Source organism: Passer montanus, unplaced genomic scaffold (genome assembly GCF_014805655.1).
Source record: "Passer montanus isolate IOZ18808 unplaced genomic scaffold, ASM1480565v1 scaffold18, whole genome shotgun sequence".
Classification (NCBI taxonomy): Eukaryota; Metazoa; Chordata; class Aves; order Passeriformes; family Passeridae; genus Passer; species Passer montanus.
The window spans coordinates 14,883,009-14,910,903 of record NW_024365381.1 but is presented as its reverse complement, the minus strand read 5'-3'; the positions used below and the strand labels follow the sequence as shown (position 1 = coordinate 14,910,903).

Genomic DNA, 27,895 nt, shown 5'->3' with positions numbered 1-27,895 from the left:
ATAAAATATTTTCTGTAGGTTTGTAAAAACGAACAAAATGTATACATACAAACTCTCAAAAATCAAAGGAAAAAGGTGCATGTCAAAAGTTTTTTTAAAAAACTTTAGGCCTTCTGATTATTTAAAAATATTTCCCTTTGCCATTTGGTAGATCAACAATTCCAACAAGACTAGAAAATCAAAGAGCAAAACAACAGAAAAGTTGTCCACTACCACAGATCATTTATTTATATACTAAGTTAAAAAATGCAAATATTTAATTACAAAAAGTTTATCAAACAACTGTGTACATACAGTTCATATTGTTAAAAGCCAACGTGTCAATTGATACTTTATGTACATTTGATTTATAATGTCATACAATTGTAGAAAAGCATCACTTAGCAGAAACTGATTTGGCATTTGGAAAGTACTTACCACCCTGCACTAGAAGAGACGATTAATTTATATGTTACAATAAAAATATTTATTTGCTGTGATCATTTAAAGCAAATGGATGCTTTATTTTCTCCAAGAAGAATCATCATAAGTGGAGATTAAAGTGCACATAACCAACGCATTAACAATTCTTCAACAATCCCATCTATCATTCTAGTTGCTCGAAGCACATCACAGTAACACCAAGGATTTAGGACTTTTCTCTGTGGCTACAAGAGCAAGACTTCAAAAGACACTCAGCTTCCTAAGCTGCATGAAATACTTCTGTTGTACAGTAAGATGAAATGGAGTACAGAAATTTTGAAAATAGTGTTTGGTGAAAAACTCAGTGTAAATTCTCCCAGATATATGACTTCTGGGGAAATACTTTCCTTTCCTACCAAAATTCATCATATTTCATACAACTGTGGACCAAACATGCAGGCCATGCAACAGCATTTATGTAACCATCCCCCCAGTTGTTCTTTGTGGTCTACATATAACACAGGTTGGAGCAATACTGTCCACCTTATGCATAAATTTTGCTGGCAATCAAGAAAAAACATTACCAATGATTTGTCTGCTATACAATAGGGTCCTACACTAGAAAAGTGCTCTTCAAAAACATAGTTCAAAATATTGGCTTCGTCTCATTACAAGCAACATAGTAAACCTTACAAAATATAACACAGTCGGTACTAGCAGAGCTGTTGAGGACAATAATTTAAATAAATCAGTACACTTTGGATAACAGGATGCTTATGCATTTTACAATCTATTCAAAAGCAACAGCTGAGCAGGCTAAATTTACATCCACAAGAGAAGCATGACACAGTCACTGAAAATAAAGTGAGTTGCTGGTAATTATGGTTATCATTTTTTTCACACCAACTGGTCACCAATGGAAAAATAATTTTTTTTTAAATTACAAATATGTTAAATTTTGAAGTGTTATACTTGAAGAGCATACTTCACATCTTAGGCACTGGACCCAGTTTAGAGGCAAAATGTCTGTTAAGAGGATTTACCCTCCTCAGGTTTCTGAAGGCCGTCCATATGAAGCTTACATACAGCACGACCAATACACATCAGATACTGCTGTAAATATACAAGGAATACAAAACACTATTAAATACAATTTTCACCCCATGGCACATCACGCATGGCAATACCACTTGTTTCACATCCGGTGAGCAACGGTCAGTTGTGGTTATGCTTTATTGAATATTTTCCTTTCTGTAGCTGAGAAATATACAGCTTCGACTTGCTTCCATCCGGTCTTTTAAACCAAACTTCATCATGGTTAATTGTTGTAATTATGGCACTACAGAAAATGAGGGAAGAAGGGTCAGGGGAAGAAAAACAAGAAGAATTTAGAAAGTTTATAAGCTAAAAATAACCTCAAAACTGCAGCTGTATTTCCACACAGTAAATGAAAATATGCATTAGTTGTAAATGCTAGGCCCAAAAGATACTAGCACCACTCTAAGGATAGTTTTAACATAACTTCTTGGCAACTGCATGTGCCTTTAGTGAAGGTAGCTAGTGTTTCAGCCATCTACCTCGTTCTCTTACAAGAGAACCCTAACAGGTACAAATACTTCAATTGTTTAAAAGAACAACAGTCACACAGAAAAAACGCAATGAACTACCCTTAGTAAAAAAACAAGAAAAGCCCTGAAATTACATTGAATATGAAGTACTTGAAAAAAGTTGAACAACCTGAAGCCATGATTTAAAATACAAAATGTATTAAACTCTTACTCATTATGCCAAGATCACAAGAAATAAACTGAAAATTGACCTACTGATTCACTGTTAAATGAGCCCTGCTTTTATGGTCCTTGTGGTAACCTTTAATACAAATAGTGAACAAAACTCCCTCCTCATAGCCACAGAAAAAATACCATTTCAAGTACATTGATGGAGAAAACAGGAAGCACAAAACCAAAGATCAAAACAGTTAATAGACCAAAGATCTGCTGCATACTGAGTATGACAACTCCCTCTAGTCTTCAAAGTTGTGGGGCTCTTGAAAGCCCAGGAAAGCTCCACTGCATGACTGCCCTGTTAAGCATCTGCTTTTAGCTTTTGTCAGACACTGGATACCAAGACCTTTACTTGTCCCAGTACAATTGGTGTGTTCTGCTAAATCAATCCAGAGGGTTTTTTAATTTCAGACACAATCTGTAGTTTACTAAAATACATTCCTGTTTCAGCCCTGAAGAAACACCAAAATCACCAACATTTGTTCCTCTTCACCATACATAAGGAAGAAAAGAAACAGCCAGTTCTACAGTAAACTACTGACATATGAAATTAAAGTCAATTTTCCTGAGTACATGTGCATATTTAATCAACACTGGGCTTACACTTATTTGTCCCATTCAGTAAAACGTAAGATAAAAATTTAATTTGAAATACACTCAGACTTTTAGAATTTACAAATATTATCCATACAGAGGAAACACATTTATAGATCTTAAATGTTCAACCAAATTTGCACTCTAATATTTAGACTGTTCCAGGACAGAAACTTTCTTAAGAGAAGAAAATACCATTAGAAAGTTCCTCTCTTCTTTCAGAGCACTAATCAATGGAAAACAAAGCTTATCCTCAACAACATAAAGTGTTTTTCCATAATTAAGTATTTTTGGGTGGGCCAACCGATCAAATTCTCAAAGCAACAAACTCCCAAGATACTAGAAAAAAAAGTACTCCAAGGCTATCAGAAACTAGTGACAGCTGAAATTGTTAAGAGAGATCCTAACTTGACAACCCTTCAGTCAATTCCATCCTTTACTAGCGTTTCACAAGTCAGCACTCATCTTAATACCCGTCTTCCAAGGTGAACTAGTAAATGTCAGAGGTGGCAGTATTTCCACGTAGGCCTTACCCTTCAATGCCATCATCCTAGTTATTGCTTAACATGAATGTACAGAGCTGCATGAGCAATCTTTACCTTGTAGGACATTCATCTTTCTTATCAATGCATATCGTCTGCCCTCGTCCATACCATTCGCCGTCATAATAGAGTCTTCCTTCTTCAGATCTAGCACTATGTAGATGCTTTTCTAATTTGACAGGTGCTAAATTAAGTAATAAAAGTCATTTAATATTAACTTTACAAAAACAAGTTAGGTGGTTAAATACATTTTCATCAAGTTATTTACACAGAATACACATTTTTTTCCAACAGTAGTCTGTCTCTTAATAATTGCATTGGAAAATTGAAAGCAATATACCTTTCTATTTCCAGTCAGATAATAAAAAGTTATGTTTTCATTTTCAAATAGAAGCTATAACCTGCATGCCTACTGTCCCCTCTCCTCCTCACCTCCAAATATGCGATTTTACTTAGCATGAACATGCTTCTCACTTCAGTGCCAAATATGAATACCACTCCTTTCCCACAGCTCTGCTTTTTCAAGGTAGCTTGCAGTCAATGTGAGCAAACTGAAATGCACCTGAAATGTCCAGATGCTCTCAGCTTTCTGCTTAATCTTGTGCAAACACTGGCATAGTTTGCTAGCATGAACTGCTGTAAACCACTGTTAGAAGTCTGAATTTTTTTAGTATTTTTCTAGAATTTGTGTCAACAAAAGCAACAGCAATGAAGCTACAGGTATCAGCACCTGAGAGAGAAGAAAGACAAAAGCCACATCTTCCAGCTACTTCACCCCATTCTCCATCACTATACCAGTACTATTCAACAAAAGCAACAGCAATGAAGCTACAGGTATCAGCACCTGAGAGAAAAGAAAGACGAAAGCCACATCTTCCAGCTGGATACCAAGACCTTTACTTGTCTTGGTTAACTTGGGGTTAACTTCACCCCATCCTCCATCACTATACCAGTACTACAACAAATCCAATCTGCCTGGATGCAGTTTGCATCCCTGGACACAGCAAGTTCTGCCTTGTGAAACCAGACGATGTTTACTTACGTTCTGGCTTTACCCTGTGTGGTCCCAGCGTAGCCATTGCCTTGAAACACAAAAGAAAATTAAAGTTAGTCAGCAGGCAGAGTCATTTTGCCTTAACTGCCAGCTTTAGTCATACAGTAACAGGCAGTTGTACTTTTTTTATGTGCAAGTATATACTTGCATTTACACACAAGAAATGCAATGAGAATTCTAAAATAAAAATGTGTTCAACAGTGACTCAATAGCTAAATAAAAAAGCATTTTGAAGGTGAAAAAAATGACCTTCTTTATTAGGTTTTGATTTCAATAAAAAGTTTTTCTAAGTGAAATCCTCAAAATTCCACTTATATAATTCAGTCAGGAAAACACAAAGTTACATTAACTCATTCTAAAAAACAAAATGCTATATGAATAAATTAATCTTTTAATTATATGTTATAAGCTCACAAATATTACTTCATGTAAACTCCAGACCAATCATAACCTTGGGAAAAAAAAATCACTGAAGAGGTTTTGGAGGTTCATTTGTTTGATTTAGGGGATTTTTAAAATTATTTCCACAAAAGCCAAAACCCTAGTAGATCCTGGGTTTGTTGCTATTGTTTAAAATTATGTAAAACTACAGAAAAAGACCTCTAGGGAAAGATATTTTGTGTCTATTCCTCTGAGAAAAGAAAAAGAAAAGTCAGACAAGTTGTCATATAAAGGTCATATTTTACTTCTTGTTCAGGAAAGAGGTACAGGGATCAACACAGGATAGAAACTGACTCAGAGTCAACTCCCCACCAAGTTTCTGAATTTACCTAAATGGATTGCTATTCCATTAAGCTGGGATGCACTAGGATACTAGGGGAAGCTTTCTGACTGCAGGTGCAAGGCAAGGATAGCATTTCATTACAGCAAGATCCTTCAACAGTCCTACCATCTAAAAAAGGCATTATGCAATTAAAAGCTGGATTTATTTTTCCAAATATATCAATTGATAAACAAATTTCTTTTCCTCTAAACCATGATTCTCTTGTAGTCTGAGAAAAGCACAACTCCCCATTTTTATCTAAAAAAGTGTAAGTAAAAAAGTTTAAAAAGAAAAAAAAGTATAAGTAAAGCACATTTTTTCATGGAAAATTATGGACTCCCCATTTCAGAGATATCCTCTTGCACCCCTTTAATGGATTCCTCTGTATGATGTGGGTAGAATCAGAAGAAATAGCAATTACACAGCCTGAAGTGAAAGGATTAACTCACTACTGAAGAAATAAAAAGCTATTTAGTGTTTTGATCATGTAAGAAACCCAGTTACATATTTTTAAGTAGCAGAAGGACTAGACATGAGCCCAAATAAATCCACAGGCATTGGCATTCATCCTTTCTTCTTACCTTCCTTATTGTTGTCCAGTCTTCAAGTATATCAAGGTCTTGTAACATATAAACTATATAAGGGCGTGGAAATGTTAGGGAAAACTCTTTTAAACAGAAATAATAAAAACACTCTAATGTTTGTAGAAAGATAGTAATAGCTCGGTTCTGCAGATCTTCCACTTTATACCAATACAAAGTAAAAGATCAGTGCAAACACATCCATCTTTGAATTATGCAACCTGGAAGTACACTTTAAGAATTACTAAAAGAGGTAATAACAGTATGTAGATACTCAGGCTACTGGAGTTCAACATAAGCATAGGATAAACAGCTGAGATACAACCATTCCATTCCTATCAGTTCAAAAATTATTCTATTTGCAATAATTCAAATTACAATTAAAATTCATTGCCATTTCAATGCACCACTGCAGAACAGCACCTACACTAGTATCAGCTCAAATAAAGTAATTATTTTTACAGTATTCTGCAACATGTGTCTTCAAGAGAAAAGTATGGTCAGCACCACATATCTGAATATTAAATATCTAGAAAACAGGAGGTAGACAGGTAAAGCCCCCTTCCTTAAACTATCAACTGCAAAGTAAAAAATGTGTATTAGAACAATACATGAACTTCAGAACAAAATTCCATATAGTACAGCTATTCCATTACAATAGTCTTCATTTTTTACTTTGTTTCTACCCGTTTCATCTCTGAAAAATAAGCTTAGCAAAAGGTGCTATGGATGTTTGAAAAAAGAATCTTCTAAAATGGAGAGCAAGCTTAAACTTAAAATTCCATTTGAAATTTTAAAAATCTTTAACCACTTTCAAATTTGTTTTTCTCTAAATAGCAAAAAATCAAAAATGAAAAGCTGGATAATATTTTTAGTATTTGCTTTGCACTTATCTGACAGGTTAACAACTTTCTAAACTACAATCAAAAAGAATTTGTTTACTTTAAAACTGAAAGGATTTTTAGCTTTACAAACAGCCTGAAATTGCTGAGATTTTATACCCAATACCATATTAGTATTTTTCATTTGGAATATACTCTAAAATGGCAAGGTAACTCATAATTCACAGAATCCAGTGATATTTATATGGTGAACTTGGTGAAGTTCAAGTGGCCTAACTTGATTCTGCTTTTGCTTTGTAACTATTTTTCTTTAAGAGTAAGAAAAATCAACTTTTAGAAACATTTTCTATTTAAAACTAGTAACTAGGTAAAAGAATCTTAATTTCAATTTTCATGATGGGAGGATGTGTCAATATGGCTTCTCTAATCTGAGTAACATCTGCCATGAAAATTCAGTTTGGATAATGAATTATCACTTCAACTTGATATTAATGACACATGTAATAAAATTAGCTATAAAACTGCAAACACTACTAGAAAGAAAATTTCAGCAAAAGGATATCTGATACAACAACAGGTTTCTTCTTATCTGGGCTAAATGGATCCTTCCTTTTCTTCCTGGACTGGAGCTCATCGTTCCATAATTCTGAAAAGACATAAGAAGAACATGTTATGAATCAGAAACATTTACATGTTTAGCTCTTTTTATAGCAGAAAATATTGTCCAAAACAAAAAAAAAAAAAAATTCAGGTGAGATGCTGTTTCTGAACAGAATAAAGGTGTTTATTCAAGATTCAAAGAATTACAAGATTATGTAGACAGACTAATACTCTCAAAACACACAACGGATGCTGACCAATATTAAACCAAATTTGAAGTTTAAATTCAACCCCCTGCCCAAAGTCTACAGCTGAACAGCATTCTACCAGACAACCTAAAACTCACCAGACATACTATGTGTACAGTCAACTAATCAGTACCCAGCAGAAGATTAAAAACAAATAATAAAAAAGCAAACTGAATTTCCATCCACCTGAGGTAATGTCAATGCTATGTCTGTCTTCTTCAAGTCTTCGAATCTTCTCTTCTAGTTCACTTTGTACAGTATCATATAAGAGAAGCTTTTCACTCTATAAAAGCAAGGTTACAGATTTTTACGTTAGTGAGTTCAATAATCTAAATACTGACAATTTAAGGCATCAGTGGAAGGAACATAAGAATAGCTTTTTCAGAAGCCACAAAGCATATGACATCTCCCTCTATCCACTTTCTTAGCATGAGATCCTAACTCCTTAAAGACAGCACACCCGCTTAGCACAAGTGAAAGTATAATTACATATTTATCAACTACTGGTACCAGGAGTAATTAAAAGCATGCAGTTATCTTTCCAGAATAACTCTTTGCATTTTGACATAAATACAGTATTTTTGTGTATAGAAAAGATTTATTCACAATGGGTAAAGTTGTAACCTCTAAGCCACCTATCATTACAAATCATAAAAGCTAATTTTTTTCATCGAAAGCTTTTTATAAAGCTACCTCCTACATTAAATTACACAGTATCTTACAGATCAGTTACTTTTAGCATGAAAACCCACTAAATTCTCTTAAAGAGTAACTTGGAATTAAGCTGAGTTCCAAGCCTTAAGGAAATAACTTTACTGCTCTTTCACAAGCTTGCACATTTCCAAAACTATGAGTAGAAAATGCAGCCAATTGTTTGATTTTAACATTCACTTTCAGTGAGCAACGTCTTCAACAACTTTGGAAAACAGAGAGCTTGGACTAAGTGAAAAAACAGCACAAGCAGCTCAAGTCAATGCATCCATCTATCTGCTACCATGTCTGTCAGAAGCTGCAGCTCCCTACAGCCAAATGAGCAGATGTCTGCACCTCAACTGCTCTTGCCCACAGCACAGTAACAGAAGTTTCCCTTTACCTGTGTTCAAGCTAGTTTGCCAGAGTGAAGCAAATCAGTCAAGGAATGGACAAAGAACCCTGTTCTACTAAATGACTGGTCAGGCTTACCATTCCGTCAAGTTACAAAGCGTTCAAATTCTGAAGACCTCCTTGCACATATTTTTCAACCCATCATTATAAAAAAACATTTCCCAGGTGGATTTAAAAGGCAGAAGCTTCTTTACATGTATCTGAAGTGACAATTGAGTGCTATCTGTTCTGAGACCACTTTGAAATTAAACAGTGCTTGTGTTTAGACATGTGTTCTGCTTCACACAGCTGGTAACAAATAAGATGTGAAAAGGTATTACTGGCATCAGAGGTACTCTTGCTGAATAGTTATATTCCAGAGCAACAGTAATTCTACAAGCAGCATTTCTGATTTAATAGAGCTTTTTCCCCGAAGAGACTTCTACTGGATGGTGAATTCTGAATGTTTCACATAACAGCAGAACAAGGGACAAAGACCACCTCAAACAGGAATAATACACAGCCAAAGCAAATCATTCAATCGTGGATAAGAGACCTTGCAAGTCTTAAAGGATTCTGTCCAGCCTGAGGAGTATTCACAGGAGCAAAGACAGCCAGCAGAGTCATCCTTCATAATACCTAATTCTTTGCCAAGGCATCAAGAAAATGGAAACTTTTCTAAAGTACACATGCATATTCTTGTTTTATTGGTATAGTAGGTACCAGGAATTCTGGAATGTAGTGAACCACTCAGAAGAAAACACCTTTAAGCAACTGTAGAGGGTTGAGGAGTACTATGATGAAAAGCTCATCCATGAAAAGCTGGACATACAGGTACTTGAGTGTTTGTACTACAGGATCCACTATTTAGACACGTGAACAGAAACCTTTATGTTCAAGGAGAGAAATGTATTTGTCTTGTAACTGTTTTTGAAATGACAATTCTACCAGCAGCTTTCTAACATATCTCAAAAAGACTTCTTTAATTTTGTTATTAAAATCTAAGGCGTTTTTGGCTAAAATTATGTCAGATATTTTAGTTACTTTCCTGGTAATCTTTTTATAAAAAAGATAAAAAATCATGTGGGAATCTATTAATAAGAACTTGATAATGAAAAAATAAGAAGACTTAGCACTATATATATATATATATATATATATATATATATATATATATATATATATGCATGCAAAGCCAAACTAATAAAAAGCTCTTCAGCATCTTCATTAACAACTCAGACACGGGTCTTGAAGAAATACTAAGTTTGCCAACAACACTAAATTGGGAGGAGCTGCTGACTCCCTCAAGGGCAGAGAGACCTTGACAAATCAGAAGACTGGGCAACTGCCAACCAAATGAAGTTAAAAAATAACAAGTGCTGCATCTGGGACAGGGTAATCCTGGGTGCACAGACAGACTGGGGAATGAGAGGCTGGAGCAGCACCACAGAAAGGGATCTGGGGGCTCCACAGACTGGGGAATGAGAGGCTGGAGAGCAGCACCACAGAAAGGGACCTGGGGGCTCTGGCTGACAGAAAGCTGAATCCTGGCCCTGGCAGCCAGGAGGGCCAACTGTGTTCTGGGGGGCCTCAGGCACAGCATCACCAGCTGGGCAAGGGAGGAGATTCTCCTGCTCTGCTCTGCACTGGGGCAGCCTCACCTCAAGTACTGGGGACAGTTCTGGGCACTACAACACCAGAAACCTATTAAGCTACTAGAGAGTGTCCAGAGGAGGGCCAGAAGGATAGTGAAGGCTCTTGGAAGGGAAGACATATGAGGAGCAGCTGAGGTCACTTGATCTGTTCAGCCTGGAGTAGACTGAAGGGAGACCTCATCTTGGTCTTCAATATCCTCACAAGGGGAAGCAGAAGGGCAGGTACCAATCTCTTGTGACTAGGGACAGAATTTGAGGAAAAGGCATGAAGCTGAGCCAGGGGAGATTTAGGTTGAATATCAGGAAAAGGTTCTTCACCCAGAGGGTGGTTGAACAGGCTCCCCAGAAAAGTGAACCCAGCTTGTCTGAGTTCAAGAAGTGCTTGGACAACACTCCTAGGCACATAGTTTGATTCTTCAGTGTCCTGCACAGGGCCAGGAACGGGACTACATGATCTTGATGGATCTCGTCTAAATCAGCACATTCTATGATTCTTATTTTCAGATGCTTTGAAAAACCTCTTGCACAGGCTTAAATATTACACAGCAATTGCATTCAAATAGCAAATAACACCAATAATAAAAACACGCACTGAACCTGAGAAGCATGACAGACAGTAAAGTTAGATGAGATTAGCTATCAATGTGAAACAGCTGGCACAACCTCACAGTGCTGTCGAGAGGCTTGAATTTCACATTCATATTTGTTCTTCACAGATTCCAGACACAGCTCTCTATAGATACCTGTAATCAGACAAATTATAGCAATATTACTTTAGCAAATATCTGACTTCAGAATTCTATTTTAAGACTGCCTGCAAGTCCTAACACATGCACACAGTAGAAAATACAGATACATTACATTAGGCACTTAGAGTGGCTGGCTGCTTAAAAGAATAAAAATAAGAACAAGTAAGTCCTTAATTCTGAAGATATGAGAAAAACTAAATGCTATTTTAACTTCTCCTGTCAGTCAATAAATTACACAAGTGGTCAGACTAACTTTAGAAAATATGTCTCTTTCATATTTCTGATCAAAGTATCCTGAATATTATCAGTTTTCAAACTTAAGTACTGAATGGCCTCTTCTATTTTCTAATTAGAGTTTAAAATAAGGTTTTGAGGTTTTAAAACAGTTAGAAAACTGATTGAAAAGGAAAAGATTTTACAAATTAATATTTGAAGTAAGACTTACTTTATAATGCATGACCTTATTAAATTACAATAATTAACAAGCTTGTTCCATTCTTAAAAACAGCCACCTTGTGATTAAGGGTACCACTTCTAAGCTTTAGGAGCATTTTTAGACATTTCTGGAAACGTGTCCACTAAGCAGCTGAAAAAAACCTGAGATGTACCTGAAATATAATATCTGACAAGCACCTATAGAACTTTATTTAATATATTCAATGCATTCAACAGAAAACATTTATATTCCTTCAGATCAGAAACTTGAGGAGTTAAGTTTGCACACAGTGGTGGTGTCCTGCAACTAAAGAACTTCCAAAACCAACTTTCCTTATAGTTCAACTTACTATAAACGAATACTACTAAGGGAACAGAACTACTAGCAGCAATCCCTCTGAAAAACAAACCATTAAGTATTGCATCAATCACCTTTTCACAGTGAAGCTATTCTAGAATTCAAAATGTTCTTTTCTTACATTGCCATGTTATGCTGGCTTTTATTTTCTTAATATTTACATCTGACTGGCATATTTAGGTCACTGTTTATTTGCCTAAAATTGAAAAGTACAGGTATAACCATTCTGGAAGAAACAGTTGTTTTTCTGACTTGCTGTAATAGTCAATATCCACATTTTGTGTGAATAGCCCCTTAGAGAACCAAGGAACACAGTTTCTTTTATAACAGAGATGCAATTATATCCAAAGTTTAGCTAAATATAGTTAAGTTTAGGGGTTTTGTCACCACTTCCTCCCCTTTCTTAGGTAACCATAGATCCTTATGGGCTACTTGCTGGAACTCAAGTCCTGCTATTACCCACTTCTGTCAAGGCTCTCAAACAGTAGGAGGAAATAAGCCAGTTCTGCAGTCTCTTGCTTTCTCTGGAATAATTTTATCAAGGTCATTCAGTTGAGGACAAATGGAAAAAAACCTCCTATTTTCTACCCTCAGCTCCAAGGAAACTGTTGTTTTTAAGACAGGCTTTTTCTACATGGAAACATGGCTCTTCCATGGTGCTGAAGACCAATCAGGAGAATGTGTAATATGCTGCATATCCCATACTCTACATGAAAGCACTGATGGACAGCCACATTTAAAACTGAAAATGAAAAGCCTGGATTAAGGTTGCTTTTATATCAAACCTTTTGCAAGTTTAACTGAGATCCTCCTGCAAAGTCTAAGTGGGCTGCTTAGGACTAGTCATGTAAATTTGGGCTAAGGACTTAAAACCCAGTAATGCTGGGTCAGCGGCTGAGAAAAAGCATTATAGATAAGACCTGGACGGAGAGAAATGCACAGATCAAAAGATTTCAAATTCTCCAAGTCAGAAATTCCAATGAAGACATACGGGTATTATGAAAAGTAAGGTGGCCTGCCATTTTTCACCTTGCCTGCACCATGTTACTGCTCAATTTCTTAGAAAAGACAGTGCTTCTCTGCCTACAGAGATCACTGGTGTCTGTCTTTTGGCTCTCTGACAACCTGTGTTAGGTAACCCTTAGACAGCTGAATCCTCCTAACAGGATCAAGCTGTAATATGAAACAAATTTACAATAGGGAAGTACAGAACTTTGCCTTCCTAAATATTACCATTTCCTATGAATATATGGTTGTATATAGGAAGATAAATGTTCTTGCCTTCTTCTATGAGCACAAAAAGCCTGTAAAAACCTTAGTTTTAATAACTAAAATTCAGCTTAGAGAAAAGCACTGAAAGGGTTTTTCCTCTTTCCCTAGACAGAACAGAAGGATAGGAACAGAGGAGAAGAGACAGACTAGAAGAACAGGAAAAATGTCATCATATTAGATAGCAAACATTTAATGACATAGCACCTATATATCTCTTCAGGAATTACTATTATGTAGACTTGATCCCAAACCTTCTGACAAAAAAAAAAAATTAGCTTTTACTCAGTAATTTTGTTCTTACTACACAAAGACAGGCAGCTATTAAGTGAAACATTAAAGAAGCCATATTTTTAGTGGATGTTATTATGCAACTTATGTATGGACATATTCATTCTGATTTAAAAACTACTTTATATTTAAAATTATGCTACAATATTTCTAACTTTAAAGCACACTCCTTCAACAATTCTAAAGAAAACAGAAGATTAACCTTAAAATGAATAACAAGTTTATACTTTGAAACAGCAATACTTTTTACTCAGTAATTTTGTTCTTACTACACAAAGACAGGCAGCTATTAAGTGAAACATTAAAGAAGCCATATTTTTAGTGGATGTTATTATGCAACTTATGTATGGACATATTCATTCTGATTTAAAAACTACTTTATATTTAAAATTATGCTACAATATTTCTAACTTTAAAGCACACTCCTTCAACAATTCTAAAGAAAACAGAAGATTAACCTTAAAATTAATAACAAGTTTATACTTTGAAACAGCAACTCATTTTACATGCCTACCTGCCACCTTGGTTCGGATTTGCATATTTTCTTGTAAAGCTGCCAATGGTTCTAAATATTCAGGTGCTTTTCCAGCTATGACCTCTTGTAGCTTTGCATCCACTTGGCTTAATCTTTCTTTGTAAAGTCTTAAAGCAATAAAAATAAAAAAATGTATTTTATTTAAAATAAAAGACAAGTTAGAATAAATATTTTTTAAACAAGTATTTGTCATCCCTTTGTTAATGCTATGGAACACTGAAACAAAATGAGGATTTGCTAGCATTTGAATTTTTCAATACATATTTTCTTTTTGAACAACAGTATCCATGTGTACGAAGCCTTTCTGAAAAGCAAATGCAAACAATCAGAAGTGCAGAAAGGATAAAATTAAATGTATCTCCATCTCTAAGGAAGAAAAAAAATTCGCACATCTGTTAATAAGAGGACATGAATCAACATGGAAGAGGAGATGAAAAGGTAATACAGTGCATAAGAACAAACTGGGTTATGTCATGACAGAGAAAGACAGTTTATCGACAGAAATGATCATTCACATTTCATGTTCACATATCTGCTCCCACACTACCATAAAACAAGGAAAAAGAGATGCAGATGCTTAATAAAGCAATACTCAATTCATCTCCTGTGAAAATCTACATGTTGCATACTATTATAAATATCATGAGATAATTTTTGACACATTACATTCCTGCCAAAAGGAAGTGTAATTAAAAGATTTTTATTTTACCTGAAATTCAATCATTCCATAAAAGCTGATAGTTGTGACAAAAAATCCCATTGTTTAGGCATCTTTTTCTACTTTCCCAATGTCATCATTTCCTAATTCACAGCTACTTCTCCCTATAATCCCTCTTCCATCATTCTAATGCTCCATTTCTGGTATCCCCACCATCACTGTTCTTCCAGCCCACACAAATACCTCTACCTCTGAACTAACCAACGTGTCTCTGCAATGCCTTCCTCCACATACCACAGCCTTACCACCTCCCAAACACCACTTATAAGCCTTAAGTCCCCAGAAGTACTTGCTTGCTTCCTCCCAGGACCACCCTCTTTCATATTCCCTTCTTAAAGATCTGTTTTCACAAATTGTTTTCAGTCATCCAAGCTGTTGAACAGATGGCTGACAGTTTTCAAAAGCTGACAGTTTTCCAAATGCCAAACCAATCAGCACCAACTGGCTCCAGTACTCATCAGTTGGCTGCATTTCCCATGTTTTTCCATGCTCAGCCCAAAGAGCAGGACAAATAGTCTTCTCTAGACACTGCAGCAAGGAATTTCTTGTTGGGCAATTCTTTCCAGACCCTATTATTTCCAGACCTCACAGTGTCCTGTTATGCAAAGCAAGTTATATGTCTCAGTTCTGTAGCAGAAAGAACTATCTCACAACATAAATATGCATCTGGACCATAAGAACAACTAAGTTTTCCATTAAAGCATATGGCCCAAGAACAGACCAGGTCTTCTCAAGGTTTCACTTACCAAGTACCTTATTAAGTTAGTTGCCAAAACACCACCAATTTTAAACTTGAACAGATACATCTAACTTGAAGTTAAAACAAATTTAACTTCACTGCTGGAGCATGTCCAGAGAAGGACAATGAAGCTGGTGAAGGGTCTGGAGCACAAGTCCTGTGAGCAGCAGCTGAGGGAGCTGTGGTTGTTCAGCCTGGGGAAAAACAGGCTCACAGTGAGATTACTGCTCTCTACAACTACCTGAAAAAAGCTTGTAGCAAGATGAGGGTCAGCCTGTGCTACCTGGTAACAAGAGGCAGGACTAGAGAAAATGGTTGCACCAGGAGAGACTTAGATTGGATATTAGAAGAAATTTCTTTGCTGAGTGTTCAAGCATTAGCACAGGCTGCCAAATGGTGGAATCCTTGAAAGTGTTCAAAAATATGCCCAGATGTGCTGCTCAGAGACATGGCTTAGTAGTGGATCTGGCACTGTTAGGTAAATGGCTGGACTTCATTATTTTAGAGGTCTTTTCCAACCTTAATGATTCTATGATACAAATGACAGGTGTAATACAAATAACAATCACTTTTGAATAACTGTGGATATTAAGTTTATCTCTTCTTTTAAGAAGGTTTTTAATAGCTACTTATGTAGGTATTATGGCAGACAGAGATAACAGTATTCTCATTTTATCTTGTACTGGTACCCAGTTTGCAGTAATCACAAGAAACTTTCACTGGTACTAACTATAAAAACTGCAGCTGTAAAAAAATCCCCAACCTAATTCCTTACTTAGCAAAGACAATGCACTCAGGTCTGTCCCACATATATAAAAGCATGAGAATGATACTGAATGAATAAATAATTAAATAAAATCTCAAATTTCCCTAAAATCCAAATTCCTTGGTTCTACTAGGGAGTTTGATGCAACAGACCCAGACTTCACAGGAACAACATTTCAAAACCATCCTTACAGCAAAACAAAAAATCCATGAATACACAGAAGCATTCTAGAGCAACTGTCTGCAAGTAATTTCAGAATTCTCACTCCTTACTCTTCTCCAAAAGTAGCATCCACATGAAAGACAAGAAACACCAGCTGCACACAGTAATTTCATGGAATGGATCCTCAAACGAGGCACTTGAAATATTACAATACTTACTGATCTTTAAGGTCTGTAAATTGCTTTTCAAGATTGGACATTTCATCTAAACATTCCATCCTTCTTCTTTCACAGTCTTCATCATCCATTTCTAGGAATAAAAAAAAAATTAACAATGTAAAATAAACCAAATAAACTGGGTATTTTGTTTCTAGTGAATGCAGAAGGGTGTCTGAATTATAGCCATGAACAGTTTCTCTCTTATATTATTATTCTCATAAAGCAGAATATGAGAAATCACTTGGCATATAAGCTAAAAGAAAAACCTAGATCTAATTCTAGAATAAACTTCATAAACAGCAATTCTTCCTCAAAACAGGAAAGAACAGCACTATAAGACCTCAAGAGGGTAATTTCATGACTGAAATACAGAGAATACATAAGAATGCATGAAACAGAAAAACTAAACAATGTATATCACACCAAATGAAAGACAACATTAAGCATGAGCTGTTATAAGCCAGCACTGAAAATTCAAGTGTATCCTGGGTTAGTACAAACAAAAGCAATCCCTGGAATGCAAGCACAGCTCAGTGTTACATTTGTCATTTAAAATTCAAGATTTGTTTTATTCCTATTCCTAAAAGAGAAAGTAACATATAATATTGAAACAGGTTTCATCCTGTCCAATTGGAAGAGTCCTTTGAAGTTGAAATATTAATGTAAAAACATCTGCAGTTCATTTTAATGAGCATTTAAAATCACTCCAATTAAACATTTCTTAACCTGAAAAGTCTAGAACATTGCAGACATTTGACTTTATATGCTTTTATGCAGCAAGAGAGGTTCATGTTAAACTCTTCTCACAGATTTTATTTTCATTTATACTCCTGATTCTTTTTCGTAAATTACCTAGGGAAGGTAAAGCAACATAAATACACAATCTTTTGCCAAAACTTTTGACACTGCCATTGAGATTTCCAATGTTACTAAACATCAGTTGTTACCTCCATTGGCCTTTCTCAGACTAGAAAACTGAGAAACTAAGATACAAAACTCTTGACTCTTTCCCAGCCTTCCCAGAAAAAAAAAAAGCTTTTGTTAAGCCATATTCAAAAGTCAGATAAGTGAAACTGCTTTATAACAGCAGTACCTGCAGGAATTAGCCCTCTACAGTTACAGTACAGCTGTAGCTGTACACTATCAACCAGCAGCAGGCATGCAGAAGGGATGGCCCTGCACTCAGGAACTGAACTGGTGCAAAAGGCCAGATGCTCAAGAGAAGGCACTGTCCTAAGGAGCCCTTACTTATGTAAGCAGTTACTCTGGCAAGAGAAATCCTGCCTCCTGACAGAGAGGAAAAGTAGGATCCTGAACCCAGCAGGGATCACTCTTTTAGGCTATAAACAACTCTGAGCTTTTTGCTTCTTTGTCACTCCCATTTTTGCAACAAACATGTTTAACTGCTTTATGCTGTCTCCTACACCAACTACAGAATGCAGCATTCTTCATTCTTACTGTTTTGCAAAACAGTGTGGCAATTTGTAAAGCTGATAAAAGGAGTAGTTTCAGGGCCACTAGCTACTTGGAAGGATCCCATTAAATCAGATTGTCTACTCAGATCTCCCAGCACTTAACCTCTTCCTGAAATCACAAGCTTTTAAGACTAAAAAACTACATTAACCTTCTCTGCCTGGACATGAAAACCAGCAGTCAGCACAGCAATACCAATCAGTATTACAATGGCAGCTGAGTCCCAATTAAAGACCTAGTGCAGTCTGTCATACTACTGTTCACACAGTCAAAAAGGAAGTTTTAAAACACAATACAACCTGAATTACTTGAAAGCAGAGCAAGAACATTTGTAGACAGAACTTAAAAAAATACAGTGAATGGGAAGGGTGGGGGAAGAACATATCAGGCTAATAAGAGATATTATTTATATAGATAGATTGTTCTCAAAAGTAAGGCAAAACCATAATCCCAGAATACAGCTGAAAATCATACAAAAAACCAAAGTTTTGTGTGACTGTTGGACACAATATCCAAGCCAAAATTGATTTAGCAATTTATATTTTGGCCAGATTTAAGGAATGTGGCAATCATATTACTCAGAGTTGCCTAAAGCATTTCTGTGCTACAAAAACAAAGCTTCTTTAAAATGTGAAGGCACCTCCCAGTGAAACCGAACAGGAACAAGCACTGGGATACCACAGTTTTTCCCCTTTATTCTCAAACATATTTCAAGTGTGCTCTGCTGTGCTTTCGATTCTAAGTATGTTTTAGTAAGGAGTTCACTCATAAGCTTCTTAAATTAACATGGATTTTATAGTTTGTGTATGTATAGGGAGTACAAAGCAAAGAAAACGAGAACTTAATCCTGGCTGAGGATCGGAGCACACCCACAGCTGGAGGAGAAAGGGACTGCAACTTACATTAAACTTGTGCTGCAAGGAAATTGCTGCTCATTGGCATCTGAGGGTATAGCTGACTTCCTTGTAGATAAAGAAATAACACAGCTCTCTCTGATCTCCTCTCAGCTACAAATACTCCCAAAAGTCTTTGACTTTCTGCTTAGAAGTCTTCATTCTCCCTATCATTCATACTAAATGTCAAGTCACATGCCAAGTTCCATTGTGTCATCTGTATTCTTCCTCCAAAAAGATTCATAAAATGATGAAGATTTTCAGAGTCCTGAAATATATTTAATTCCCCACTTATGGAATTTCTTCCTCATGGCCTTAAACAACATACAGACTATGGAATATGCATTGCTGAAAAAGTAAAATGTTGTAAGATCAAATCTCATGGTTTTTCAATTGAAAATTAACATCACAGAGATGGAAGATTGCTCATTCCATATTAAAACAGTTGCTGATAAATCCATCTTATCTCAAAACTTCAGATTTACCATTCAGTTTCATACTGAAAAAAGCATTCAGGGCACTTTAAAACACTTTCAAAATCACAGTTGTTTTTCCTACTATACTCAAGCAGTCTAACACAGTAATTAGGGCAACCTGGTTTAAAGAAAAAAAAAATCCACACAGCACTTAAAATGTAACAGCACCTAAAATAGGTTTTTTAATAAGCTGTGGCCTATATAAAGTGCTTCAAAAAATGGCCAAATTCTCCTCTGGGATAGTGAGCATAACTTGTGGCTTTTTTAATTCATCCCTAACAAACTATTCTATATCCAAGTCAATAAAACACTTTTACTAAATATACAACATCAAAATGAACAGGATAGAAAGAGTGCCAGCTCTCAAGGACAAGTCATGCTTCCTCTAACAGCACTTTTTGTGTTCTCAGGCATCTAGTGGAGAAGGCTGAATTCAAGAAAGGCAAATGACAAATTTGACAAAAAAGTCATTACAAATTTCAACTGAGACTTATTTCTTGGGGTACTAATCATTTTAAGTCTGTAGGAATAATATGCTTACAAGGAGTATGTTCAATGATCCTTCTGGGTCCCTTCCAACTCAGCATATTCTATGGTTTTAATTTGGTGATATAGGGGCCTCAGCAGTAAATCACTGAAGCTGCCAGAACCACATGTCAAGACTAGGACTGGTCCTGGTCCACATGGACATCAGGACTTTTCTCAATTCACTAACCCTGTCCAACTTCCTTTCCATCCACTGCCTTGATCTCATCGCTAGTCAAATGAGGCACCACAAACTCCTACCGGTTATCACCTGGATACATGTTTTAAGATCAAAGAGAGAAAGTAGCAATCACAAGGAAACTTAGAGCAGATAATAATAACCTTCTTAATAACACAGTGTTAAATGAAGCTTAGAAAAAGTGATCTTTTAAAAGCTAGATTTCAGCTACTAATGTAATTCAAAATCTACAGTCCAGATGGAAACTACAGAAATAAGAAGGGACCTTCAACTGAGCAGAGGCTGAAGTGATTTGCAAAAGAGGCCAGTGGCATTGACAGGGCTTCCAATATCCCTCCAAAGACAGGTTTTAAAACACCTAGTTGAAATTCATGAGCTTGCATGGAAACGAGCACTTATCCGTACGCACACACGTGTTCATGTATGCACACGCAGGCATGTATGCCAAGCGAGCAGTCCCTCTGCGCGGACGCAGCCAAGGCCAGCAGGGCACAGCCCGCGGCTCTCCCGCGGAGCGCAGCGCAGCAGCGCGGCCCAGCCGGCCGCGGCCGGTACCAGGGCGCTGCGGAGCGGCGCTCGGGGCTCAGCGGGATCGCTGCCCGTGCGCCCCGCCCCGTCCCTGCGCCTGGCCGCCGGCCCGAGAGGAGCCGCCGAGCCGAGCAGAGGCTGGGCCGGGGCGGGGTCACGGGGGGAGGGGAAGCGGGGGGACACCGACAGCCAGCAGAGCCTCCGGTGTGTGTCCCCGGGGCAGCACCGAGCGCTGGGGGAGCCGCCGCGGCGCCCTCTCAGCGGCGCTGCCTTGCGGGCGGCTGCGCTACCTGAGCTGTCCCCCTCCTCGGAGACGGACGAGCTCTCGGTCTCCTCCTCCTCAGAGCTGCTGCCCTCGTTCTCTCCGTAGTCCACCTCCATCTCATCGTGATTATTCTCCTTCTTCTCCCGGGAATGGACCGGCATCGTCCCCGCCGCTGCTGTGGAGCCCCGAGCCCGCCCTTCCCGCCGCCGCTCCGCCGCTGCCACCGGCCGCTCCTCCCCGCCCGGTGCCTGCGCGCCCGCCCATTGGCCGAGTCCCGCCGCCGTCTGGCGTCACCGCGCGCGCGGCGTCCTGGGAATTGTGGTCCGCTCTGGGAGGGCCGGCGGGGCGCTGTGAGGGGCGGGGAGCCTAGCGGCGGCTTGTTCGCGCCCCTCTCCTGTCCCGGGACACCCACAGGACTGCTCGGCTCCGAGAGAGGCTTCATCGCGGCGGGGCAGAGTTTTGTACCTGCCCGAGTCTCCCGCAGGACGCCGAGCGCGGCTGGGCCCTGTGCGGTGGGGGGTTCCATGGTGGCCGTTCCCTGGCGGAGTGGCGGAGGCACAACGCGGGGCCTCACGCGCGGCCCCAGCACCGTCCTGCCGAGGAGTTGTGCATCCTGGCAAGGCGTCCCTTATGGCTCGGATCTCAGAAGGGAGAGTCCCTGTGGTTATTGAGGGGAAATTTTTTACTGTGAAGGTGGTGAGGAACTGGAACAGGTTGCCCGGAGAAGCTGTGGATGTCTCATCCCTGAAGTGTTCCGGGAACTTTTGGAACAAGATGATCGTTAAGGTCCCTTCCAACTCAAACCATTTTATGATTCTATGAATAGTGGCCTCCCCAGCAGAACTTGCTTCATCTCCAGTGTCATATGCAGTCCTGTAACCTGTGTGATATGCTTTAAACTAAGTGAGACTTAACTGAAAGTGGCAGCTGTCCACTGAGAGTGGATATGAGAAGTGACTAAAGAGATAATACTGCAATCTGTGCAGGTTTGGGATCATCTTTTTGGCTTTGGGTATCAGTATTTGTCTGTTCATTCACCAATTGATGTTAAATGTGGTACATAAGATGTACTTAATAGAAGTGACACTTTCTGGAAAAAGCTGTCCAAACTTTCCCCTTGCTCTGAGGCACTGATTAGCTTTACCTCAGGACATCAGCACATACAAGAAGTCTGGCAGGGATCCCCAAGATGCTGAAGTACAGGGCTGGTTGTGGCCTGCAGGTCAGTGTGGGTGATCTCTTTGGGACAAAGGTGAGCTCATTTGTACTGCACAGGCTCACCCTTGAAATCTGGGCCAGCTGCAAGAGCAGTAGAAAAGCACTGTGTGTCAGTGATGTGATGTGCCACTTCAAAGAAGTTAAAGTTGTGTGTGCCTGGCAGGAGCAGTTCTTCATATTGAGATCCAAATTGAGTCGCCCTGCGCTGTCTGGAAGGATGGAGGGAGGCTATATTATGAGGCAGTTAATAACTTCTGCATTTCCCTCTGGATCTCCACCTCCATAGCAATAGCTGCCCACCTCAACCACAATAACCATTGCTGTTCATTAGTCACTGCTTTTCTCCCACATCTCTGTATATCCAATGCAAGTAATTTCCCTGTGTCTCTCCCAAGAGGAGTGTATGTAGGTGTTCCACCTCTTCTCCAAGAGCACTGAGAGAAAAATTAGACACAAGTGACCTCCCACCCTTCAGTGTGCAAACTCCACCCCTTCTCTTCTTGTTGTTTCTGGCTTTGTAGTCACCCAGGGACACAGCACAACTTGGCATGCTTTCTCCATATCCATTACGATTTTAATGATTTTTTTTTCATAGACCCATAGAATGGTTTTAGATTGAAAGGACTTTAAAGTTAATCTAGCTCCAACACTCTTACCATGGGCAGGGACACCTTCCACTAGTTGCTCAGAGCCCTATCCAACCTGGCCTTGAACATTTCCAGGGATGGGGCATCCACAGCTTCTCTGGCTAACCCACTCCAGTTCCTCATCACAGTAAAGAATGTCTTCCTAAGATCGAATACAAACCTACGATTTGTAAAAGAACTGTAAAAGAGCCGCGTGGGGATCCTGAGCGCGCTCCCATGCCCGCAGCAGTGGCAGTGCGGTTGCCGAAGCCGTCTCTTGCTCCTGCCCGCGCCCCTGGCTGCGCTCCCGGCTCCCAGCACCGCCGGCCCTGCGCCGGGCAGCGGCGGCCGAGCGAGCCCGGCCGGGCCGGACCTCGGCCTAAGGGAGCTGGCCTGGCCCAGCGTTTTAAATGTTTAATGGAGCAACAGCCGCTGAACTTGTCCCCAGGTTTTTCCCAGGAAACTTGTGAGTCCCCGAAGCCTGGCCAAGGGCTGGTTCGCATAGCTTTAAAAACTCACCAAAGCAGTTGTAGTAGGACAAGGTCCTTTTTTTTTTTTTTTTTTTTTTCTTCCCCAGTCAGTTATTCTTTTGAGGTAGCCCGGTTAAAGTGTTAGTAGTGATGACTGATAATCACATGGCTAAAAGGAGCTAGGAGATGGCCTGAAACAACTCTGAGACAACCAGAAGAAAACCAGGAAATTTCACCAGCTGGATCTGGATTTTTATTTTTTTTTTAAGATAGCTGTAGGGATTCAGAAAGGGAAAAAAACCCCCCACAAAACTAGAAGTAAAAATGTCTAACAATCCCTAATTCGAGTGTTGTCTTTTGGATTAGCAAGATAAAAAGACTAGAAATCAAAGGTTCTGGACTAGGGAAAACAAAAAAAGAACTCTACTGGAAATAGTTGCAGGGAAAGGAATGGCAGGAAAACAGGAAACCTTTGGCTTGATTGTAATTTCCTATTCAAACAGTTGGAACTAGGTCTAAAGGAGCCAAAAATAAACCCCAGAAGGACATCAAAGTTCTCATGCCCTGGTGGAAATCGACAACCAAGATGAGGAGTTAAGACAGAAACTTTTTTTAATAACACACAACTCTACATACTTCTATTCTGTTTACAGCCAGGAGAGGGGGGGTTACCCAGCTAAAGCAATATAAACATTGTGTGGAGAAAAAAAAAGTACTGGTAGCAGTTAACTTGACTGTCCAAATGGAGTGCTAGAAAATGTAAGAGCAAAGGGTACTTCTGGGCACTACATATGGGCACAGGGCTTATGGCAGCTTATAGTTCATTTCCAGAATATAAAGCTAATTTATCAGATCACTTATAAACCCTTAACATATAAAGTGGCAACACCTATCTTAACCAGCTCTCTAGAGGCAAATGCTAGAAGGAGTAGAGAAAGAAGAAATTCTTTCTGGCCTGTTAGAGGACTTGCAAAGATTTTTGTTTAGTGGGTATAAATACATCTATGAATCTAGCCAAGTACCAGAGGACCAGTCTCTAGACTGACCATTTCATCATTATAAGTGAATGGAAGTGTTTTGTGCCTATAAAGGTGTGATTTTTTTTTTCTGGATCGTGACTTATGCCTTTCATTAGAGTAAAATTACTATTAAGGAGGTGATTGTCATCATCCTCATCTGCTCGGCTCTGCATTTAATGGGGAGGTGGGGATTAACAGCTGGAGTTTTGTTTTTCTGTTATTTTCCAACAATTAGAAAGGGACCATTAACAGGGACAGTTGGCAACGATGTAAAAATTCAAAACTGGGAATTCTGATGAAAACTGGTATTGAAAAAATTTGGATGCAGTAACAATTACTTTAAGTAAGATGCTGTCTAGTAAAGATGTTAGTATCTCCTTTCCCAATTTGGGACACCTTTAGAAAAAGCTAGGAAAGAAAGCTGTAATTTTACACCTAATTTATTGAATGGAGGTAGTGAGTATGTATCACTTTAGATTCTGAAAAGCAGTTACTAACTTTCTGATTATAAACCTGATTGCCAGCTTTTGTTGCAGTGAGTAGTTGCATAGTAACTGAGTATTTTTGACAAGAAGAAGACTGTAAAGGGAGAAACCAGAAATATATATATAATGTGAGTCATTAGAATACAGGTATAGATGAAACCTTGAAGGAGAAGCAGGGATGAAAGAGCTTTTGCCATGTGTGCAAAATAATGCACTATATCTTAATGAGCTGGAAATAACTTCTCATTAGGAGTCTCTCCCATTTCAAAGATGTAGCATGTCTTGGACTGGTCATCACAGGTCTGGATGTTAGGGGTGAGGTCCTCCAGAGGTGACAGAAAAGCAATCTATTAGCCAGAAAGAAGTGGTTGCCCTGGGGTGTTTGGACTCTAGCAAACCAAACTATTTCACTTTCTATCACCAAAAAATCATACACACTTTATTAAATTTAATTCTTCACCCTCAGTTTGAAAGTGCAATATTAGGAGGTAGAATATTAGAATTCTGAAAAGACTATTTTGCATGCAGGTCAAGATCAGCAGCAATTGAAAGTAGCAGTCATGGAGTGCCAGTTATGAGCTATGTTTGAAGGCTATTGGATTATGTTCATTCCTCAGATCATGTTTTTTCTAGGCAAAATACTCTGATATATGCTGCAAAAGCTGTAAAGTTATAGTAATCAAAATAAACACAAAGAGATACGACCTAGTTCTAAAATATCCATTTTCCTCCTGCAGGTAACATAACAGGAGAGATTGGGGCAAAATATTTCTTTTGTTAGAAAGGGAATAATCTGTACAAAATTGTCTCTCCCCTAGAGGCTGGCAGACATGCAGAGTTTCTTTTGTGCATTTGTCAATATTGCAAAACTATTTCAGAAGTTGGGAAAACATCTCAGTGGTTGAGTGTTGGAGTACTTTTGGTTAAAAGTTGTTGCAACTTCCACTCTATCAGAGTATTCACATTTCAAAAGCTCTTTCCTATCAGATATGGGTGCTAGTGCTTACATTAGAACTCAAACATTGTGAGTTGGAGGTGACTTTGCATAGCAAAAGTCTAAATTCTCTGGCACTGCTGGCCAGGAATTAGTAATGTTTACACCAGTTTTAAATAACTTCCACGTGTATGAAAGTTTCTGGTCATGACAGGCCCTTTACACCTTCTGTTCTTTAAGCACAGCTGACACAGTCCTAACATGCTAAGAAGCAAAACTTAGGTAATGGTTGTCTGTTGGTTTTGGTGATTTATTTGGTTGGTTTGAGGTTTGTTGGTTTTGTTTTTGTTTTTTTGCACTCTCCCTGCTACTTTTGAAGCCATTGCCTGATTTGATCTTATATTACAAGAGAGCATGAGTATTAAAGATGCCAAGTTTCTGCATGTCTTGTGAAACAGCATTTGGAACAAAACCTAGTAATGTCCCAGAGAGGGATATGTGTTCACTTAGCTTTAGTCCAAGGGACAGTGTCTTGGTTTGAAAAGACAGGTGTCTGCTAACGAAGGCAGGAGCCTCTCTTGAAATGGAAAATGTAAACCCCCTCCCTCTGAATTATTTTAATTTTGAAATTAAGGGACTCTCAGGCAAAGATATGGGAAGAGGAATAACAGTTCTTTACTAGGAAAATTAAAACAAAAATGCAGTAATACAAAAAACCACTGACAGAGTCAGAATACAACCGGACACCCTGTTAGTCAGGGTGTTGGTAGCAGTCCCGTTACATGGTGGCTGCAGTCCTCCTGTAGTGAAGGTGTGGTCCTGTAGAAGGCTAGAGTTTTCCTCTGGAGGTCCAGTGCTGGTGTAGATGGGCCTGGTCTTCCTCTGGGAATCCAATGGAAAAATGCTCTCCTGGTGTTCCAAATCTCAGATTATATTCAGGTAGGAATGCTTGGCTCCTCCCCTGGGCGGAGCATCTCACAATGGGATGATGTCATTTCATCAGTCATGCCGAGAGACTCAATGGGCCACTGACAGAAGGAACCTCCCTGGGCTGAGCTTGGGATAAACTACAAATGTAGTTAAGACTTAACTGCAGTCCAGCCTCTTGCCCATCCAGAACATGTAGGGGAGGACTAAACGAAGGAAGGCTTATGGTTGTGAAGGGAGGTGACTCATGGCCTTCAGTGGCTAGAAAACAAATTTGGAGGAAATCTAGCTTCATTACTTCTGTAGTTCTTGGAAAAATTTATTCAAACTTGTGATCTTCAGTGCTTGGAAAGACTGCAGTGTTCTGGCTTTGTATAACACAGAGGTGTTAATTCTGATACACTGCTAATGACACAAAAGCAGAGTATAAGCTCATGAAAAGCTCCTTCCCTTAAACACAGAAGTATATACATTCCAGATTTCATCTGTGAGACACAGAGTTGGCAAATGCAATGGGAAATCATGGGAATCATCATCTTCATAGGAAGAGGATTTTGTTGAAGGGACAGCTAGCTGTTCCATTATTACTATTATACTAGAAATATATTAGAGGATCCTGATATTTGACTGGTTAGGTGAAAGTAGCAAACATCTTTAGTATCAATATGTTACACTAGAGTATTAAATTGTACAGAACTGTGGTTTTGACTACTCAAACTTAAATATCCAGTTTTGGGGCCTTTTTCATAAAGTAAATAGTTGCCGATTAAATAAAAATTTGTTCCTCCTGCTGTGAACCTCTGCATATATGGCTTTGCTGCACAGGCAAAGCCATGTATGCAGAGGTTCACAGCACAGTTTAAAGAGCCTTCTTTCTCAAAAGCAAGACAACCGTCATTGGAAGGACACTGTGAAGCTAAATATGAAAAGATCAGAAGCTGTGACACTTTAAAAAAATTCTTTTAAATTCTTCTTTTCTTGAAAGACCATGTGGGCAAATAGGTCTTCAGTGCATACACCTCAAAGGGGTCAGATTTAAAATCCCACCCAAAAGACAGGAAATACTTAGTGAAAATCTGAATAATATTAACTCACTTTCAATCACGTACCCTTACGTGGTGTAAATATTAGTAAGGCGAGAATTCCAGAAACTTAGATATCTGTAGCTGTATCAAAGAATTCAAAACATAATCTATCCGTGTTGAACTGTTGAATTAGGCCACAGTTGAAGGGTTTGTGCTCTCTAGGATATATTAAAATATACCTGTGTGTTTTCTGAAGTATTTGGCAACAGCTGAAATCTTAGGAAATCTTAAATCCTAGATAAACTGGGAGAAGTTTTTTTATGGTATGAATGTGATCCAATAGCCCCCCACTACTCTAAGTGTCCTATGGGGCCCTGTAGAGATCACAGAACCACAGAATCTGCTGAGTTGGAAGGGACCTTCCAGGATCATCGAATCCAACTC

General features: G+C 38.6%; 1 protein-coding gene across 1 annotated transcript; it reads right to left on the bottom strand.

The window, feature by feature from the left end:
• Positions 1–202: 202 nt before the first annotated feature.
• BRMS1L (BRMS1 like transcriptional repressor) lies at positions 203–20,985 on the bottom strand. The gene is made up of 10 exons (XM_039705341.1): positions 20,773–20,985; positions 16,389–16,479; positions 13,765–13,892; positions 10,812–10,891; positions 7,597–7,693; positions 7,125–7,208; positions 5,721–5,785; positions 4,365–4,404; positions 3,380–3,506; positions 203–1,741 (listed from the first exon to the last, which is right to left on the bottom strand). Exons 1-10 carry the CDS (start codon positions 20,906–20,908, stop codon positions 1,618–1,620), a joined length of 972 nt encoding a protein of 323 aa, XP_039561275.1. The 5' UTR covers positions 20,909–20,985; the 3' UTR covers positions 203–1,617.
• Positions 20,986–27,895: the final 6,910 nt, after the last annotated feature.